Source organism: Hoplias malabaricus, chromosome 5, assembly GCF_029633855.1.
Source record: "Hoplias malabaricus isolate fHopMal1 chromosome 5, fHopMal1.hap1, whole genome shotgun sequence".
Taxonomy (NCBI): domain Eukaryota; kingdom Metazoa; phylum Chordata; class Actinopteri; order Characiformes; family Erythrinidae; genus Hoplias; species Hoplias malabaricus.
The window spans coordinates 37,991,261-38,011,575 of NC_089804.1; the positions used below are offsets into that span (position 1 = coordinate 37,991,261).

Here is a 20,315-nt window from a genome sequence, read left to right on the forward strand (position 1 = left end):
ATAACCAACATTATTCATGACAATAGCCTAGCAATAAGCTAAACTCAAATTTAGAGGTACCGTTATTCTTGTAAATGTGATCAAAGTCGAACTCGAATTCATCCGACACTATAAACCTCCGTAATGCAGCTACGTAGCCGAGTATAATCTGAGCCACCGAGTTTAGCAAGTCAAGCTAACGTTAACTAACACCAACTAAAACAGGCGAAGTGAGTGTCCTTACCCTGTTTACCTCCATGCTACAGAGGCTCTTGAACACTTTTCGTTGGTGTCCTTACATGCCCATATTGTTGGAAAAGCACCAGTGAAATGAGCTACAGATAACGGAGTGAGCGGATGGTCCTTTCCAAAGTGCCCGTTTAAAGTTGACAAATTTAGTCCATTTTCTGTATATTTTGGGATATTTGGGCCATTTGTGCAGAGATGTCCCACTGTACATTGAATGATTGCAGCCAAAAACAACACACCTTTTGTAACACATTTAGCATTAAATTAAGTGCAGCTTCTAGAGTTGTTGTCCACCATCTACGTCACAGGCAAGACGCCTATTAGAGTTTCCATTGGGGGGGTGGGGGGCCAACGGTCTTTTAAACCTTATTCCTTGAATCAGTAAGTAATAACATGTTTTCTGACTATCAATAAACACAAGCTAGGAACTTAAATTCCACTGTATTTATTTGTTTGACATTTTCATAGAGCTGCTGCTTAGCTTTTAAAAGAAGTGCATCCCAATTTGTGCTCTTCTGTGGGAGAGGTCCAGACAACAATAGGTTAATATTTCCCTTTCACCCGCCAGTTCGTCAGGTCTCATCCCCATGACCACTTTTGTATAATAATGTTATTGGTGTCACGTGTCAGTGTTTATAATCTTGTGGCTGGTTGGTGTGTATTGTGAAATGCATTTCCATAGCTTTTGCCTTATCAGCATGCCAAATTCAAAACATGGAGCACGTGCAACAGTTTGGGGCCAGGCACAGTGATTTAGAACAATAAAATGATCTCATTACCAGTGGCTTTATCTTTGGCCGTGATAGCTACACATTTTGAAATGTTTCCAGGTGCTATGCTCAAGCTTTGGGAAGGTTTTCTAACTTGACCTTTCTCATATTTGAATGGCATCAGTTCCTCAGAGAAACATTCCAACTTTTAACTGTGGAAACGAGAACATAATAGTAAAGATAAAAAGTTAAATGGACACATCTTTCGTGGTCAGGTAAGGACATGCTAGACGAGATACTAGGGAGGGTGTCCAAGTCATTCTCGTCAATGCAAAAAGTAATGCCACAAACATATTAATGCTGATGAAGTGAGGAAAAAATGAACAAATGGAAGGTTTTTGTTTAGTGACAGTATGGAGCAGTCATGTGACACATGCATAGCCATCGGCCATGTTCTGCACAACGAGTCACTGATCTGATGTGAAAGGGCTTGGGACAAAGCAGGACAACCTGTTTATCTGTACTGAAATAGTACTGCCGTAGATGTTATTGAGACAGCTGTCACTGCATACTTCTCTGTTTACTCACGCATATACACACGTCATAAAGCAGCCACCATAACAGCCTGAGCCTTTCATGTTTTGTTCCTTTACATTTCTTGGCATTACTCATCTGCCTGGACTTGCTCCTAAACCCTTTAGATGCAGTGACTTGAATGACAACTAAAATGTGACAAAACAAGACCTAGTGGGTCACTGAGGTTAAAACAGAGAAAAGTGCTACAAACACAAGTATTTGTGACATGCTTCTTGGGGGAATTCTTGCCCTTCACCCTTGGAACCTCTTAATGATGTGTGGTACAATTGACTGAGCAGCATATTAAAGTTTATTGACCCAGTAATCTTAAACCGCATCTCTTTGTGTTGAGGGGTGAGGGATGAAAATGAACCGGAAGAGTGAGAGACAATGAGAGACAGAGCTGACTAAACTCCACTCTCCATTCACAGGGGGAGATGAATATCATATCACCTCCAGCAAACCATGTCAAGGACAAAACAGTCATTTGCAAAACTGGGTCCAATGTAGCTGTTACTCTCTGACCAAACAATCTTAGCTTCGCTCAGCTGCAGCTTATGCTTCCTCTAATGTGTGTGCTTGTGTGTAACCAAACCTGAGGTTAAGACGTGATTGGGAGGTCTCAAACACACACACACAATGACTTCTCTATTGCATGGTCGTCTCCCAGTAAAAGCAATTACTGCTGAACAAACACAGCAGTCAGCACAATAATAGAACAAGCAGAGACTGTGATCAGCAAAGTGTGTGTATGTGGGCACACTTGTGTGTTTATGCCAGAAAGAGGCCACAAAATTATAGCTTTACACTAGTCTGATACCCTGTACGAGGATCAGTCCAGTACTGGTAGAACACCTCAGATCAGAAGGTTATCAACATCTTGTATGCTCAATTTAGTCAAGCGCATCAATTGAACAGCAACACTTTAGAATATGACTACACCAGTAAATGTTTTTTAAATCTTTATTAATAGTTATTAATTATGTTGTTAATACGTTTATAGACATGAATAATAAGTTATTACACACAGATAAAAAGGGCAACAATGACTTGTTGTTTGTCAGATAGTGAACCCACATCCATCCACACTGTTCAACCATCACTTTGTTTCCTCCATCAGTCGACGTTAACGCTGTCAGCTTCAGCACATATTTCTTAATATGTTTAACCACTTAATGAAGTAACCACCAACAGTGTATCTTTTAATACATTAATGATAAGGAGCTTACCACATGAAATGACTAAACGTACATTCTTTGATCTTAGATTATTCTTTATCTAAGTTCTGACACTTTCAGTTTTAGCCAAACAAGAAAGAGGTCACTGTAACACTCGCTGTCTCTCTAATACAAACGATTATTAATGACTTTTAAGGTGTTTGCAATATAATTAATAATCATTTTTTTAATAATCAAGGTTTTTAACCATTTATAAACCTTTATAACTGCAGTCTTGTGTTAAAGTTGTACCTATAAAAGTGGTGTCTTGCCATCTGTATAACAACAATATCAGCGAAGGTTTCAGATGTATGATTTTGATTTGTGCAGTGATTGTTAGTCTGGTTTGTTACTTGTTGCTATGTGGGAGTTGCCTGTTAGTAATTACAGATTAACAAATGCTCTCATGCACACAAAACAAACACATGCACACCAACTATTATCCCTCAGGACAGTACTGGGCCGGCTACTCATCACACATTAGATCCACTGAGGTGAGTTCCTTTAACACCTTTTCCCAGGGAAACGCTGGCAGATTTATTTTGATGTGGTATTTTAATGTACAATAAAGAACAATGGGTAGATTTATGATCTGGTTATGGCATAATAATAATAATATATATATATATATATATATATATATATATATATATATATATATATATATATATATATATATATAATAAAAAAATAATAACATTTGTAGGTGTTATCATTTGCATTCTAAATGGAAACTTGTGTTAACAAGGCAAACTGAACTGTCGGCCATGTTGATTTTCCCTGGTTATAAGAACACAGGTTTATATTCCAGCAGCATGTATGCTGCACTAGTAATTAGCAACACAAAGGAAAACCATGTATATGATGGGCATACTGCGCTGATGTGTTTTCAAGAATAAATCATCTTCTGATAGTGCGTAGTATTGACCTGTACAATTAATGTTCTTCAATACAGTAGCAATTAATCCAACTATGCTTTACTAACTGATACTGTAATTTGTCAAATGTATATAATTGGTCTCTGTTATACTTCCCAAACAGCAGTTTTGCATAATGTAATAACTCTATCTTTGGTGACTTTTACATAATCACTTGATCACAGGAATTCAGTCTGATGACTAATGTTCTTCTGGCAATGTTTCTGATGCTAAAACACCTTTAGGCAGCAGCATTGAGTAATGCTTGTTTATCTGAGCGTGAGCGATTGTATCACAGCAAAACACCAGACAATTCAGCCACCTTTCGCATGTACAATGAACATACAAAGACCATGAAATTGATAACTGGAAAAGACAGTAATAGGTTAGTTATGTATTTGGCAATTCAACACCTGCTAAAATGGGAGGATTCTGACAGGATTAAAATATAGCTTTCTATTTACTCTCAATTTTCTAATATTTCATCGTATTTCTCACTTTTCTGAAAGCATTTAAAGGTTATGAATTTATGAAAAATATCAAGACAAAATCTGGTGTAAAAACTGACGTGCAAAAATGAATCGACATAATCATACACACTTTAAAGCTTGGTGTTGTAGAAAGACTTCCTTTTTCAGATTCTCTCCACTGCTATTAATGGCACTAATAATGCATCCAAATAGAGTAACAACAATAAGAGCACAGTAAAAACAGAGCGACGGTTTACAAAGTTAATCTGATAAATATTAGTGTTAGAGTGGTTTGCATGAACTTTGTGTTTTTGCAAGTGATTTTACTGTAACAAATTTCTGCTCAACACACTCTTTCATCTCTCTCTCTCTCTCTCTCTCTCTCTCTGTCTCTCTCTCTCTCTCTCTACCACCCCCCACTCCCTTGCTGTGTGTGCTCATTTTTTCCGCTCTCTCCAGGGAAACTAGTTGGGTTTTTTCTTCTTTTTCTTCTTCAGTTTTTTTTCTGTCATATGCAGCTGTGAGTATGTGTGGGCAGCACGATTAAGATCGAGAAAAGAACGGTTTCATTAACTAATATTTAACACCCTCACAAACCTGTTCTTACATTATTCCTGGCCTGAGATTGTGCCTGACTGCATTATACTCTACTGTAGAGAAGCTGAGCCCTTGCAGCAAAGAACCATATTTGTGAATTGTTTGGTAAAAACAGATTAAGCCTGAAATTACGTTGTTTGATGCCAGCTATGTAACATAAAACGCTCAATAACCATTTCTTCTGTTTAATAGACTGTGTTTTTTCCATTTAAATGTTTATCTCCACTGCCAACACTAGACAAGCAGGCCGTGCTATTAAAGTGGGAAATGGTTGATATATGGTTCTTCATTGCAAGGGCTGTGTTGGTGTAAATGTGTAATGAAGTGTAAAAGCACTGTGCTTAATGTCTTATTTGATGTAATATTGTTTTCACTTTGTTTCAGTAATACCTCATTCTCAGTGTGACTTTATGTGCTTTGTTATTATAAAATAGGGCTGCTAAGGAAATAAAGTATTATATCTTATTATGAATAAATATGGACTGGCCCTTGGTTGAATGCAGGCCGTGAGCTGTAAGAATCGCCAACCCCTGGTGTATGCTTTTAGGGGTACATCAAAAATGAAAGATAGGTCAGTATTACATTGACCAAAGTGAAACACTTTGATTCCTCCAAGAACCATTTGGAACTGTGCAGCTGCAGCATCAGTACAACCAAGATCGGCATGACAACAACGATTAACAAACGACATATTATGTAGCTCTACATAGTGCATTATTCTCTGTCCCCTTCCACCTGTCCTCATTTCATTTCTGCTTTTAATCAGTGTCCCACTGGTGAAGAAAGCCCTCCCCCCTCCTCCCCACCAACATGCACACACACACACTCCCTGCTTCTTCCACCCTGACTTACAGAACAATGCCTCATAACTAGTAGATTACTCACCATGCTACTGCTGAGAGTTACATTTGAGAATTGAGTATTTGAGTAGTTGTTTGTTGAGTGTGTTCCTTTATGTCACTGATATGAAGTAACGTGATGTAATGTGGTTTGAGTCTCTCTTAATTGAATAATAGTAAATACATAATTTTCTTTATTGATTTGATTTGGGTGAAGGACAATGTCACAGTGAGAGCAAAGCTGCAACTTAACATTATCCATTGGGTCATGGAGCAGTGGAACCACGTTCTCTTGAATGATGGAGCTCCATCCAGTAACTCAGGAATGAGTTTGAGTGGCATGTTCTATCCAGAGCTAATCAACCAACCTCAATATTACCTGACCTCAGTGATGTTCTCAAGGCTGAAAGCCGTCTAATCCTAATAGCAGTGGTCATTTATCTAGTGCAAGGGTCATGAATAGGCAGGCTGCAGTCCGGGTCCAGACCTGGACATGGACCTGTAACTGAAAAGTTATTAAGAGCTGTTTAATTATGAACAGAGTGGTGTGTCTCTCCAGGAAACTCAGAGACTAATCACATGTACTCAGCCAATCAGATCTGTGCATTATGATGAGCGTTTTGACTCAAATGAGTGAAACACACAGGGCAGGGCTCCAGACACTGCTGTCCCAAGGTATGTGATAAAAGTTCTTTTGGGACACTTTCAGGGCTACAGTGTTGTTTGAGGTAAAACCAGAAACGTTAAAAATAGAGGGAATGATTACCGGTTGAAATTCTCATAAAACTGAACATGGATTCTGTTTATTGATATAATCCCCCCCTTAGCAATAAAAGACAATCAGACTGCTGTTAACAGATAAAGTCCCGCCCTTCAGCAATAAGAGCCAATCAGATTGTTGGTTATGGACAAGCAGTAACGTCAACTGCAACAACAAACGTCATTAGGGATTATATTTAAAATATTATATATATTTTTTTCAAAATCATTGTTATATTTGTAGAAAGAAAACGTCATTTTATTTATAGTATTTGTTGTATATAATTGTTCGTCTTTAAATTCTCTGCTTCGTTTTACTACATCTATTTAAGCTTCAAGTTGGTGGTAAATAACTTTTTTGAGCAGATTTGTTTACACCCCTGATCTACAATCTGAAATACCTAGAGGCATTTTCTTTTAAGGCCTGCTTTTTTTTTCTCTACCAAAGCTGATGTTAATGATGTCAAAGCTGTGAATGTTAATTGTGTGAGCTTCGTGGGGGACATTTAGCTGGAATCTGTGGCTAAAGTTCCTGGTAATCCTCAATATAGAAACACGCTGAAGTTTCCTTTTGTTCCTGGAGTAACATATTGGCCGCATGCTGATCTGGAGCCAGCTTTTTGAAACGTCCACACCTCCTTGTGTTCTGGTGATCTAGGGTTAAAGCTGACTTGGGAACAGCAGTACTGTTGTGGTCGGGAGGGTTCTGCACTGGGGCTGTCATTTATCATTATATCATTAATCAAGTATTTTGATGATTATTGAGGCGTTAATAAAGGCCCCACAATAGAATGTACTCACTGAACAATACCAAAGATACACAGCATTCCAAAGATGCACGAACAATTCACAATATAGAGGAAGCTGGATTGTACAGAATGCATTGATGATGATTAAAGGTATGGTAGCAACAATTTGACAAATGTTTTATGTAATTTCCAGTCAGTTAATAGCTGTAGTTGCTCAGAAGTCTGAAGGCTGCCATGTGCATTTTAGCCTCAAACTGTTTCCTTCCAATGCTTTCAAACTGTTTCCTCATATGAGCAACTGAAGAGACTTCTGTCTTGTAAAGTCCCTAAGTCACAAGATCCCTGTTTATTTGTTTGTGTGTTTGTTGGTGTTGTCTTTGCGTATCTGTACTCCCATTTCCCGACATAATTGCAGAGATTAAGGGCACTCTCCAACTGCGAAAGCACCAAGTGCTTTTGTGTATGTGCAGTAATTCCATCAGGAATTCAGTGTAACCTCAATCACTGCGTTCGGAAAATGACGCAACACAGCATCTATAATATCGGGTTTTTTGCCATGCTGGTCTTTATTTTTTGCTATTTTTCCTTTCTACTTTTAGACCATGGTGAAGTACCCAGAGCAAAGGTGCTGGGGGAAAAAAATACTTCAGGCTAGCGGGGACATGAAGTTATGTGAAGTTTGACTTTCCAGTAAAGCAAGTGTTATAAAAAATGCTGAAAGGCCAGGTTAGCAAGCTTAAGCTTTAGACTTAATTGATTGAAATGTCTTGTGTTTGTACAGTTAATTCATTGAATTAGTTTTAATTAACCCTTTTCTCTGTGATATTAACACATTTCACATATTTGCAGCCAGGATTTTGTAGAAACTTTATGTTTAAAAAAGGCTGGATCAGTATGTGAAATGCAAATAAATACAGAACAGTGATTTATGAATCCTCTTGCACTGGCATTGAAACCAAAGCAGGGTAAGACTGTTTAATTTAATATTCTAATGTTTTATTAGCTTTTTGAAAGATGGATGTTATTTCTGAGATCAATGACTGCAACAAATCACAGAAAGTTGGAGCAGTTAGTGGGTTTAAAGTGTCTAAAGCTAGTGGGTCCCAAATGCAAATTTATAACACCACAATGGGGTTTGCGATGGTGGATACATTTAGAAATATTGTTATAAAGTGGACTCTCAAAATATCTTCCGATTCGTGTCTGCTTTTCCATTGTGTTAATGTGGAAGTTTCTTATTTTCTGAGTGTAGCACGAGAAGTGATCACATCTCTGGCAACATTTCCTGTAACTTCCTGTACATCAGACCAAGCCTGTACACAGCTGTTTCAACATCTAATGTCTCTCTCTCTCTCTCTCTGTCTCTCTCTGTATACCAGGTGAGAACTCACCATGGCTCCGTTCCTGCGGATTGCCTTTAATGATTATAATTTGGGAACCCACCCTCCTCTAAATGAGCAGCCGTTCTGTGCCATTAAGGTGAAGGAGTCTCTCAGCACAGGTTGGTCAGAGACTTTACTATTATGAAATGAGACTGTCTGATAAATCGGAAACTGATTGTGTAAATGTATTTCTCTCTTTCTCAAGAGCGTGGAAAGACTCTTGTCCAGAGGAAGCCCACCATGTTTCCAGCGTGGAAGTCCAGTTTTGATGCTCATATCTATGAGGGTCGTGTGATCCACGTTCTCCTGATGAAGACGTCGGAGGAACCTCTCTCTGAGGCCACTGTCGGTGTCTCTGTCATCGCAGAGCGTTGCAAAAAGGGCAATGGTCATGCGGAATTCTGGGTAGATCTGCAGCCCACTGGGAAGGTGATGATGTCTGTGCAGATCTTTGTGGAAGACTCAGACTCAGGTGAGAAATATATACAAACAAATACTTACAGTGGCAAACCCTGGCAGTGTAGTATCCTCAGTAAGGTTTTCTCACACGTCAGTATTGACAGAAACAGGAATCTTCTCACCGTTGTGTATGTTATGCACCCTAGTGGTGAAACAAAGTTATTGCAACCTTCCTCAGTGTCAGTGTCAGCTTGGTATTTGTCTTTAAAATCTGTGGCAGTGTCCATGGGACACCAGGAAGGATGACAACAGATGCAGGAGCATGTTGGCCCTTCTGTCCATTGTATTTTTTTAGACATTAACGTGATTCTAAACCAGAATAAATTTGGCTTTTGGTTTAGTAACAACAACAACAACCAAAGCCACAGCCACTTTGTTTTCCTTCTCCCTCCTCAGCTCTCCAGCTTTATACCTTTCAGTCATGTGGCAATAGCCCCACCCCAGTCTGTGCGGCTTAGGGTTTGTATCTGAGCTTCACCTTCTGGGTCCAAGTTATTGCTTCTTGTAACGCACAGCCAGAGGCGAGCCTTTAGCAAGACACCTCTGTCCAGCCTGCAGGGGCTTCGGGCAAAATCTTCTTTCTTATAAAGTGATCACACTTTTCCTTAATCCATAGTAGAATAAAACTTCTCTATAAATGTTTCAATTCTGATGACTAGGTTTTAAATGTGTGTTAGGTTTTAAGGGTTAGGAAATGTTAAGATGAATTTAGTGCATATTTAATCACATATTTAATCTGGGCACTGTCAGAACAGGACTTTCTAAAGTAACTTTACAAGAGAAAAACTTTCGTTTTATTAAGGATGGGATTAAAGAATGGGATTGTAGTCCGTTTTGTATTTTAGAGATAGATTACACAGTAAACTTTTAAATCCGTCAAACAATATTTATGGAAGCCCAATTATTTGACATTTGGTTTATGTATTTATTTGAAATATTAAAGGCTAAGCACCAGCGATATGGAATTGTCAAAGAAATAAATACAGTGGAATTTGAGTTCCTAACTTGTGTTTATTAATAGTCAGAAAACATGTTATTTCTTACTAATTCAAGGAATAAGGTTTAAAAGACCGTTGGTCCCCCCCCCCCAACGGTGTTGGGAAACTCTAATAGGCGTCTTGCCTGTGACGTAGATGGTGGACAACAACTCTAGAAGTTGCACTTAATTTAATGCAAAATGATGAAAAGGCGTGTTGTTTTTGGCTGCAATCATTCAATGTACAGTGGGGCATCTGTGCACAAATGGCCCAAAGATCCCAAAATATCCAGAAAATGGACTAAATTTGTCAACTTTAAACGGGCACTTTGGAAAGGACCATTCGCTCACTCCGTTATCTGTAGCTCATTTCACTGGTGCTTTTCCAACACTATGGGCATGTAAGGACACCAACGAAAGGTGTTCAAGAGCCTCTGTAACATGGAGGTAAACAGGGTAAGGACACTCACTTCGCCTGTTTTAGTTGGTGTTAGTTAACGTTAGCTTGACTTGCTAAACTCGGTGACTCAGATTATACTCGGCTACGTAGCTGCATTACGGAGGTTTATAGTGTCGGATGAATTCGAGTTCCACTTCGATCACATTTACAAGAATAACGGTACCTCTAAATTTGAGTTTAGCTTATTGCTAGGCTATTGTCATGAATAATGTTGGTTATTTAGCTAGATACTGTCATAACAGTCAGTCATAAAGGTGTTTTACTGCAGCGTTGTTCAGCTGTTGTCCACCAGTGACGTCACCTTTGCGTTCAAGAATTTCCGTAGTGAGCTCGGATTTTTCCGTCAATTTAATAAAATTGTCAGTTTTAAAGCAAATTAAGCTGTTATTTTCATTTTGATTCATACTTATATACGTCAGTAACTAAAATAATGTGAAATATTCATGGAGGTCCATTAAGTGGTGCTTAGCCTTTAAGTGAATAACAGGTGGAAACATTTTAAAAATGTTATTTTATTTATTTATTTTTTAAATTATTATTATTAGACACATTGCCCGTATTTAAGATGCTAACAGCGAGTATAACTTAGACAAAGTGAGCATCTGCCAGGCATTTCCAGTGAATTGTGAGAAGTTTGTTATGTAGTGTGTGTTGCTGTGGGAATGTGAGGAGAGCTGGGACGTGGTCTGGCTTTGTCTCAGCTGTCTAAGTGTGTTTTTGGAATGCAGTGACTGAAGTGTCTCCGTCCCGCCCCCTTTTCATGAGTTTCCTGAAAAGAGGCCGTCTCTATTTATGGAGCGCCTCCTGTCTGAACAGGCTTCAGTTTTGTCCAACAAGCGACTGCTGACAGTCAGACTCACTCAAAACACACACACACACAGGGGAGAGAGTGTAAGACTTATTGAATGAAAATAGTATTTACAATCGTGCACATGATCTGTCTGTATGTTTTAGTTTCTTCTCTTTCATTTGTGTTTTTCTCTTTTTCTTTTTTCTCTTCTGTCTAGTTCTGACTCTCATTTTCTCTCTTAATTTTCCCAATTTGTCTATTTTTATCCTTACACTTTTTAACCTTTGTCTCTCAGGTTTTCTACTTTAGCATCTCTCACATCTAATTATGTTTTGTTTGTTATTTTCCCTTCATTGTTCTGTCCCTCTTTGACCTTTCACACATTTTCTTTTCATCAGTGGCTCCTGTGGGTCACATTGGTTTTGTTTACTATGTTGGTCCAGTGAGTCAGACTCTCGGTCTCAGACGTCGGGTTCCACCCTAGAAGAGTTTGGCATTTGGCAAATAATCCTGGGAGATCCTTTTTTTTTTTTTTTTTTTTTTTTTCAACTGTCTTTCAGGGGCTTGAATTAGGGGGCAGGCACACACCGAGGTCAGCCTCAATGGAGACTGGAATTTCCCTCCCAGTTACAGCATGGTCTTTCAGGGGGATTCCTCCGGAGTCCTTACTCCACATGGTTTAATACTTACCTTATAATCGGTGTCAGTGAGATCAGAGCAAAGGAAAAAAAGAAACAAAAAATGTGGAAGCGGTCCCTAAAAATCTCCAAATGTCTCTGAATGTATAAGGAATTGTTTTTTTTTTTTTTTTTTTTTTTCCAGACATGAGCAAACAGTCCCTGAGGGAGAAAGAAGATGATGGGGTTTTAACACTGAACAGAAGGAGAGGAGCCATCAAACAGGCCAAAGTCCACTTTATCAAAAACCATGAGTTCAGTGCCACCTTTTTCAAACAGCCCACTTTCTGCTCTGTCTGCCGAGAGTTTGTTTGGTAAGTGGATATATGTCTGTGTAAGTGTATGAATATGTGTTGGACGGATCAGTGGATGAATGGATGAATGAATGAGTGAATGAGAGAACTCCTTGGCCTTATATCTCTTGTAAAGAGCTGTGTTTGTATTAGCATCAGCAAAAAAAAAAACATACTAATTCACTCATTGGAAATTGTCACCATTGGCATTCCAGATGTTAGACATATATGCAACTTGTAGCAATAAAAGGTGTATCTACGTAAAGTTTGCGTATAGATTTTGGATAATGTTGGGATCTGTTACTGTCAGTTAATAAAAGGGCAGCTGTGGCCTGGTGGTTAGGAAACTGGGCTTATAACCGGAAAGTCATAACTGAAGTGCCCTTGAGCATGGCACTTAACCCCCAACTTGTCCCTGGGCGCTGTGGCTAGGGCTGTGCACTGCTCTGGACATGTGTGCTCACTGCTCCCTAGTGTTCAGAAGTGTGTGTGTGTGTGTGTGTGTGTGTGTTACTGCACGGATTGGGTTACATGCAGAAAACAAATCCAATGAAGTGATTATAATTCTAATTCTGATTCTAAAGTCTATTAATTATTTCATTATGTTTAATTGTAAGCCAGTTGTGTTGAGGTAGCACCCCTTATAATTCATTCATTCATTCATTCTTTCATTCATTATCTGTAACCCTTATCCAGTTCAGGGTCGCGGTGGGTCCAGAGCCTACCTGGAATCACTGGACGCAAGGCGGGAATACACCCTGGAGGGGGCGCCAGTCCTTTACAGGGCAACACAGACACACACACATTTACTCACACACTCACACCTACGGACACTTTTTGAGTTGCCAATCCACCTACCAACGTGTGTTTTTGGTCTGTGGGAGGAAATCGGAGCACCCGGAGGAAACCCACGCAGACACAGGGAGAACACACCACACTCCTCACAGACAGCCACCCGGAGGAAACCCACACAGACACAGGGAGAACACACCACACTCCTCACAGACAGTCACCCAGGACGGGAATTGAACCCACAACCTCCAGGTCCCTGGAGCTGTGTGACTGCGACACTACCTTTACTTGGCTTATTAAATTAGTCCAACAGCATCATATGAATATGTTGCATTAATTTCACAGTTTAAATGACTGATAATGAAATGAACAGATGTGTTTTTTTTGGCACACACTGCAGCTTAGTTGTAGTTTATTGTATAAACAGTAAAATGTCCTTCCTGTTTCCTCCAGTCTTAAACATGCACATTCCTCAATGATATCTCTGTCAGCCATCTACGACGCCTTACTAATCCAACTCACAGTTCTTAGGGATTTATCTAGACATTTCTGCAGGCTCAGCAACATTTGCTGGACTTTTCTTCCTGTATCGTATGTGTATGTGTGTTTGCCTCTGTGTGTGTTTTCAATATTTCTGTCCTGTCCGCTCTGTCATATGCTGTTTAATATTAAAGTCATGAACTAACACACACTTTTTTTACAGGGGCCTTAACAAGCAGGGCTACAAATGCAGACGTGAGTGTTTTTATAACCATCACAATTCATTATATCCACATACACACAGTATTTAATGTAATACTTTGCCATAAATGGAAACCTGAATGTGGCGAAATGTAATAAATAATATTTTAGCAGTGATAAGGTTTTAGTCTTGGAATAAACTATATTAGGAACAGACGCAGATAAGGCCTGAGTCAAATTAGCATCCCTTACTGTACATTTGGGACATGCAGTACATACAAACAAAAGCATATTTTTACTGTGTCCCTGAGGGTTAGGGTGTATGATTATAGTACTATAGGATATAACAGTATTGGGAAAGTTGTTCACTGTGAGATAAGAATGCCCACAGCAAACACGTCAACAGCAGACTTTTGGTGACGTCATACTGTGAACGAACATTGTAATCTTCTTGTGATTAAACCATACTTTACCTGCTCCTCAACCTACCACGGGGCTCTGTGAGCTACCACAGGGCAAATACACACAATCCAGCCATCGTAGTGTTACCATATATTGTGTTGTTTAGAGACAGTATAATAAAATGTGATACTGCCCAACAACAGAACCTTGGCATCGGTAACACTTAATAACATCATTATAACACTTTTAATGGCTAATTTAATAATAATAAAACTCAGTTAATAATAAACTCAGTCCAGTTATCACAATTTTACAAGAAACATGCTAATTATCTTCCATCCAACCATATTTGCAAAGAGAAAGTAATTAAAGATGTATTTGTGTGAAATGTCTGATGGCCCTTCCCTTATCTTTTAAAAAGAGACCTTTTAAAAAAAAGCATAATGACCTCAATTGTATTTTATCTTTGTTTTTTTTCTGTAAATTATCACTTAATTGTAAATACCTCTGACAGATTACCTGCCTGCAACAACCTCTTCCTTATTGCTCTGTCTCTTTCCTAGAATGCAATGCGGCTATTCACAAAAAGTGCATTGAAAAGATCATTGGGAGATGCACAGGAAGTGCAGCCAACAGTCGAGATACTGTGGTGAGTGTTTCCTTTATATCTGTTGAGTAAACATACAGTCTCATATAACCAATCTGTTCACACCTATCAGCTCCACAATGCATCACATTGACCATGGATCTTTGTCATTTGTTTGATATTTAAGCTGTTGCCGTTTTGGCCATTACCCAGTAGATTTGCCTCCAGAAATATGTAGAATTATGCAAAGGATTTTTAAAAGTGCACTTTGTTGTGTACATACCAGAAGTATATGGCTGTACACCCAAAGAAATGAGCAAAAATTAGCTAGTTTTGCATATAATTTTCATTAAAGAGCTAATGTCATTAAAAATGATATCTTTCATCATACACCTCCCCTCACACCTCTTGGTCTAGCTTATTTCCTTCTTTCCTTGACCATCACCCTTATCACACCTACCCCTCCTCTCAACCCTATTCTTCCTCCTATCCCTCCCCTGATTTCCATTTTCTCTCACCTTTTCCCCCCTTCCTCTGTCTTACACGTTCTTCATCACCCTCATTCTACATACCCCTCCTCTCAATTCCCTTCCCCCACTACTCCAATGTATATAAGGCCCTCCTAAAATATTTGGTGTCAGACTGGATTGGGAACAGAATGAACTGGCAACAGTCACAGACTGGACTGGGTACAGAATGAACTGGCTATAGACTGAACTGGTGACAAACTGATGACCAAGCTGTGCCCGTGCTTTTCTGCATGCACGTGAGGAAACCTCCAGTTTACAGACTGAGATCATCCAGCTGTACTCATACATGGTCCTGTGTATGTGTAAATAAACTCCAGTCAACGCCGAACTCCAGTCTCCTGACTCTTCAATGCTGAATTTCGAACACTGGGAATACTGCCTTCAGCTCATGGAGCAAAGGTGTGAAAAGGTCATTAAATTCCAAAGGGCTGGACCGGCCAATTACAACACAAACAAACGTACACACCAAGGATCAGAGTCTTCTGCTGATCAATAGCCGTGTGTGAGCACTTAAAGCCCATGTGGCTCAGGAGCTTAGAGCTTGTCAGTTGTCCATTTGGAGTAAGAAAGATAGAGGGTCGCTGTAGTATTAGTATTGTATATACGTATTAGGGACTTAAATGCACAAAATGTGTTCGGGAGACAAACATGACCACCTTGGTAGTAAACTAAAGTTTATAGAGGTGTTTTAGTAGATTCTGAAAGATAGTGACCCTGTGAGAAGACCGCTGGGAGTGTCCCTTGGTCAGAAATTGGCACCATGTTGAGGGGCAGAGGTTGTGTCCGAGCCAAAAAACCACTAGACTCAACATGGCAGCTAAACGAAGGCTCATTTGTTTTAATACAGTTCCAGAAAGAACGATTCAAGATCGACATGCCACATCGCTTCAAGACGAACAACTACATGAGCCCCACTTTCTGCGACCACTGCGGGAGTCTGCTGTGGGGTATGGTCAAGCAAGGCCTCAAATGTGAAGGTGAGAAAGATGTTGGACTCACTTTATACAGTCAAATGCTGATGTTTGGGCTCTCCTGGGCAAACAACATGGTACATTGCATAATGGTTTTTATTATTATTAAATATGGACACATTTTTGTCCCAATTTTTTGCCCTTTACTCCATGTAGACTGTGGTATGAACGTTCATCATAAATGCCAGACTAAAGTAGCCAACCTCTGCGGCATAAACCAGAAGCTCCTGGCTGAGGCTCTGACTCAAGTTAGTATGGTGAGTGACTCAACACATGTCATAGTATCTATCAATCATCTACTGGGAATAAAAGAGGTCTAACTTTCCCTTTCTTCATTATATTGTGTTTGATTGACAGTCCATAAGAAATGAGTAGCTTTATCAGAATGTAGTAAGGTTACTTCTTGTTCAATAAGATTACATTACTTGATTACGTTTGTACCTTTCTCAGATCAATGGCTTTCTAGACAAATCGACTGAATCTAACTGAACCTTTTCCTCGTTTTTCATGTGTTGAATTCTGTTCAGAAATCCTCCACTAAGCGGTCTGATCCCGCTCAGTCAGATATTGGGATCTATCAGGATATTCCCAGAAATATTCCAGCGGACCCTAGTGGTAAGCCTTCATTATTACAGTGTTTGGATTATCCTTTTATTTAAGCTAAGCCCCCCCAATCCTCCTTTTTTTCTTAATAATTTGTGATTGTATTAATACAACATTGTGTTTATGTTAATTTAATTGATATACTATAAGTATTCATAAGACCAAATCTGTTGTCTGTAATGTTTTCTCTGTGTGTGTATGTGTGTGTGTTAGCAGATAGCAGCCAGTATGGGAAGATGTGGGATGGGACCACCCCAACAGCTCCCTCTGCCTCAACCCTCTCACAAAAAACACGTGTTAGCTTTGACAACTTTGTGTTTCACAAGGTGCTGGGGAAAGGCAGCTTTGGCAAGGTGAGTTCATGATAGTCTTATACTTCTAGTTTCGTTGAAGCATTGTTCACATTTTGTGACAGTAATAGGGTGACAAGACGTCCTCTTTTACCCGGACATGTCCTCTTTTTTAGACTTAAAAAATGTGGGTGGAATTTCACAAACGTCTGTGATTTTGTTTTTCTAGAGTTTACATAGAACTTCGAGAAGCGTTTCGTTCACAAACTAGTCCCGCCCTCCCCTACTCAGATTGGTTCACTTGAGTGAGAAGGGGGCGTGGTGAAGTAGCCTAAAATCTTCTGATTGGACGGTCTGACTGTAGAGCTACCGTTATTGGTCGATAACCTTCTCTGTAAACATTTAATTTACAGACATGTCCTCTTTTTCACCATCTCAGATCTGGTCACCCTAGACAGTAACAAATTTAAATATGCATTATATTTCACTGATCTTAACACAGAGCTGTATGGAAGTAGTGTAAGTGAAATCTCAAAGCAGTAACTTTCAGATTTGTACCTGGAATATTGGGTCCAGATTTAGGTCCCTATTCTGGAGAGCATTTTATACTCTGTCCATCAAGCTTTGGTTTCAGTGGAGGTTAAGCTCAAAGCACACACAAAAAACATTGTTTTGTTGATTTGCATATCACAGCCTTATGCAATACTTCTGCAGTAAAGTAAAGGTCAATATCACAGTAATTGCTGACATACTCAGCAGTGTTTCTAGCACTCCCTAACCTCCGTTTAGAAGAACTAATCTACCCTCATATACATTCTGATTAGCTGGATCATACGCTGTAGCCATACTGTTCAACCAGCATTAAATTACATTATCAGTATTTTGTACTGTGCATAGTGTTCAGTTTCTTTATTGGTGAGTGTCCTTGTGTTAGGTGATGCTGGCTGAGCTGAAGGGTCGTGGAGAATTCTTTGCAGTGAAGGCTCTGAAGAAAGATGTAGTTCTGATGGACGATGATGTAGAGTGCACCATGGTGGAGAAGAGGGTGCTAGCATTAGCCTGGGACAACCCCTTCCTCACACACCTATACTGCACATTCCAGACCAAGGTGAGATGACTATCCTCCAGCCCAAAGTGTCACAAAAGCTTAATTTTTAAAGGCATAGCATGGCATACATTTACAGCTGGCCACTTCACTAGAGGGTTTTCCCCAGAGTGACATGTTCAGGTTATTTTCAAATATTACAAAGCATATATAAAGATTATTTTTTATTTCATTGTAAAAATTCCTTCACTCCCATTTGTGGATACAGTATATTTTTAAAAGTAATTCCCAATGGCAAAATAATAATAGTAATATGTAATTAGTTTTGTGATACATTGAAATGATTACGAAAAATTACAAGTGACAGATCTTTCGTTCAGAGAGTTTAATTGACAACTGAAGTGGCACTTGTCATGACCGGGGGGAAAAAACAAAACCATACAAATCTTGACTTGAGGTGACAGTGACTCTGCAGAAGGACCAGTTTGCCTTGCTCAACAATGGAAAAACGTTTATTGCGTCTGGTATTTGACATATACACACTGTGGGGTTTTTGTCATTTACGAGATGTGATGTTGTAGGTGATTTTTAAAAGATATCATTTCTGCATATTATGAAACATCCTGGAAAATGTTGTGTAGAGGAATCTAACATTCGGATGTTACACTTTGTTCCCCATTCCAACTCCATTTTTTTTTACTGTGCTAAAGTCACAGACCACCTGAAGTTTACTTAATGTCCAGTCAAAATAGCCATAGTTTTATTCACATTTCAGTCATTTCTAAGAGGATTAAATAATTGGGTTTGTTTGTGATTAGTTAAATTGTGAGAAGCAGTAAGTACAGCCAACTTCTAAGACTGACCTTTGTAGATGTGAAAAATATTAATGCCGACATTGTGTGTGTGTGTGTGTGTGTGTGTGTGTGTGTGTGTCTCTGTCTCAGGAGCACTTGTTTTTCGTAATGGAATATCTCAATGGAGGTGATCTGATGTTCCACATTCAAGATAAAGGTCGTTTCGATTTGTATCGAGCCACGTGAGTGAACGTTTCGGCCTTTCTTATAAACCATATAATGGGCCACGGGTGTGTCCGAATTCCTAGTGAGCTGCTTTGTGAATCATTGCCTACATAGGCTGCTGTCTCAGTAGTCAGCATTCCAGCCCGACACCCAGCCTAATGATAGGTTATGGAGACAAAGCAATTAGATAGCAATGACCTCACTTCTCGTGGTCAAGTGACCAGCATTTACTGCCCTTAGCTTTCAATCATTTCAAACAGTAAAAAATAAATATATAAAGCTCCTGGATAATTAACCCCTGGATATAAGGAAGCGTCTGGTGCTCCCTTAAAACTACATTATAGTAAGGCAGTATATTTAAGGTGTGAACTGAGGTACATTTGTTACTTTGTGATGTATAATGATTTCTGTATAGAGGTATCACTAGGAATTTGGATGCACCCCCTATGTAAAGGATGTGGAATGTCGTTTTTATATATATCAGGAACATTACTTTTGTTTCATCTGACACCTGTAACCATTTCATTGTTTGTTTTTTTTTAATGCAGGTTCTATGCAGCTGAAATTATCTGTGGCCTGCAGTTCCTTCATTCCAAAGGCATTATTTATAGGTGAGACCGTTTATCAGGCTTCTGTATGCTGTAACTTCTGTATCTGTAAGCATTGTTTCCCATCTGTCTCATGCCCCAGCTGGTAAATATTTCATGTGCAGTTTGTTATGAGTGACATGTGCTGCCTGGGCAACAGACATTTCTGAGATGTTTGAGATTCATGGTCAAGTGCCAATATATAGGATTATGCACTGTCAATGCAAAGTTAATGACACTTAACATGAATATTTTTTAATGTTCCTTTTAAACACATATATTTGAAGTTTGTAAAACACACTATTTTATTTGAAGATTATACAATAGAAGATATAAAGATTATATAAGATTATAAAAATAAGACTCTTTCCGTATAAAATCTTAACATACAGCTGAGTGATACTCCACAATCTAAATGCTTTATTGCATGACATCATACAGTAATATTATACATTACATTTGCCTAATGATACGATATATTTTTGTGTTTTTAGAGACTTGAAGCTGGACAATGTGATGTTGGACAGAGATGGGCACATTAAAATAGCAGACTTCGGTATGTGTAAGGAGAACATGCTTGGAGAGAACCGAGCCACTACTTTCTGCGGAACACCTGATTACATTGCGCCAGAGGTGTGTGTGTGTGTGTATGTTAGTGCAGAAAGATTTCTGAAAGTTTCTGAGAGGTGTATATTATTCTTTATATATTC

The 20,315-nt window shown here is 39.0% G+C and overlaps 1 protein-coding gene across 2 annotated transcripts in view; it reads left to right on the forward strand.

Annotated features, from left to right (window-relative positions):
* The window catches only part of prkcdb (protein kinase C, delta b), a 30,161-nt gene that overhangs the window by 6,341 nt on the left and 3,505 nt on the right, over positions 1 to 20,315 (forward strand). The window contains exons 2-14 of one of the 2 annotated variants that reach the window (XM_066670683.1): positions 8,442 to 8,563; positions 8,650 to 8,916; positions 11,952 to 12,120; positions 13,595 to 13,626; positions 14,538 to 14,623; positions 15,938 to 16,067; positions 16,218 to 16,318; positions 16,589 to 16,676; positions 16,878 to 17,017; positions 17,889 to 18,062; positions 18,944 to 19,035; positions 19,567 to 19,629; positions 20,100 to 20,238. In XM_066670683.1, coding sequence (XP_066526780.1) covers positions 8,455 to 8,563; positions 8,650 to 8,916; positions 11,952 to 12,120; positions 13,595 to 13,626; positions 14,538 to 14,623; positions 15,938 to 16,067; positions 16,218 to 16,318; positions 16,589 to 16,676; positions 16,878 to 17,017; positions 17,889 to 18,062; positions 18,944 to 19,035; positions 19,567 to 19,629; positions 20,100 to 20,238 — 1,590 coding nt within the window. In that variant the 5' untranslated portion in view covers positions 8,442 to 8,454. The remainder of the gene's footprint in view (positions 1 to 8,441; positions 8,564 to 8,649; positions 8,917 to 11,951; positions 12,121 to 13,594; positions 13,627 to 14,537; positions 14,624 to 15,937; positions 16,068 to 16,217; positions 16,319 to 16,588; positions 16,677 to 16,877; positions 17,018 to 17,888; positions 18,063 to 18,943; positions 19,036 to 19,566; positions 19,630 to 20,099; positions 20,239 to 20,315) is intronic. The other variant, XM_066670684.1, reaches the window with a different exon arrangement.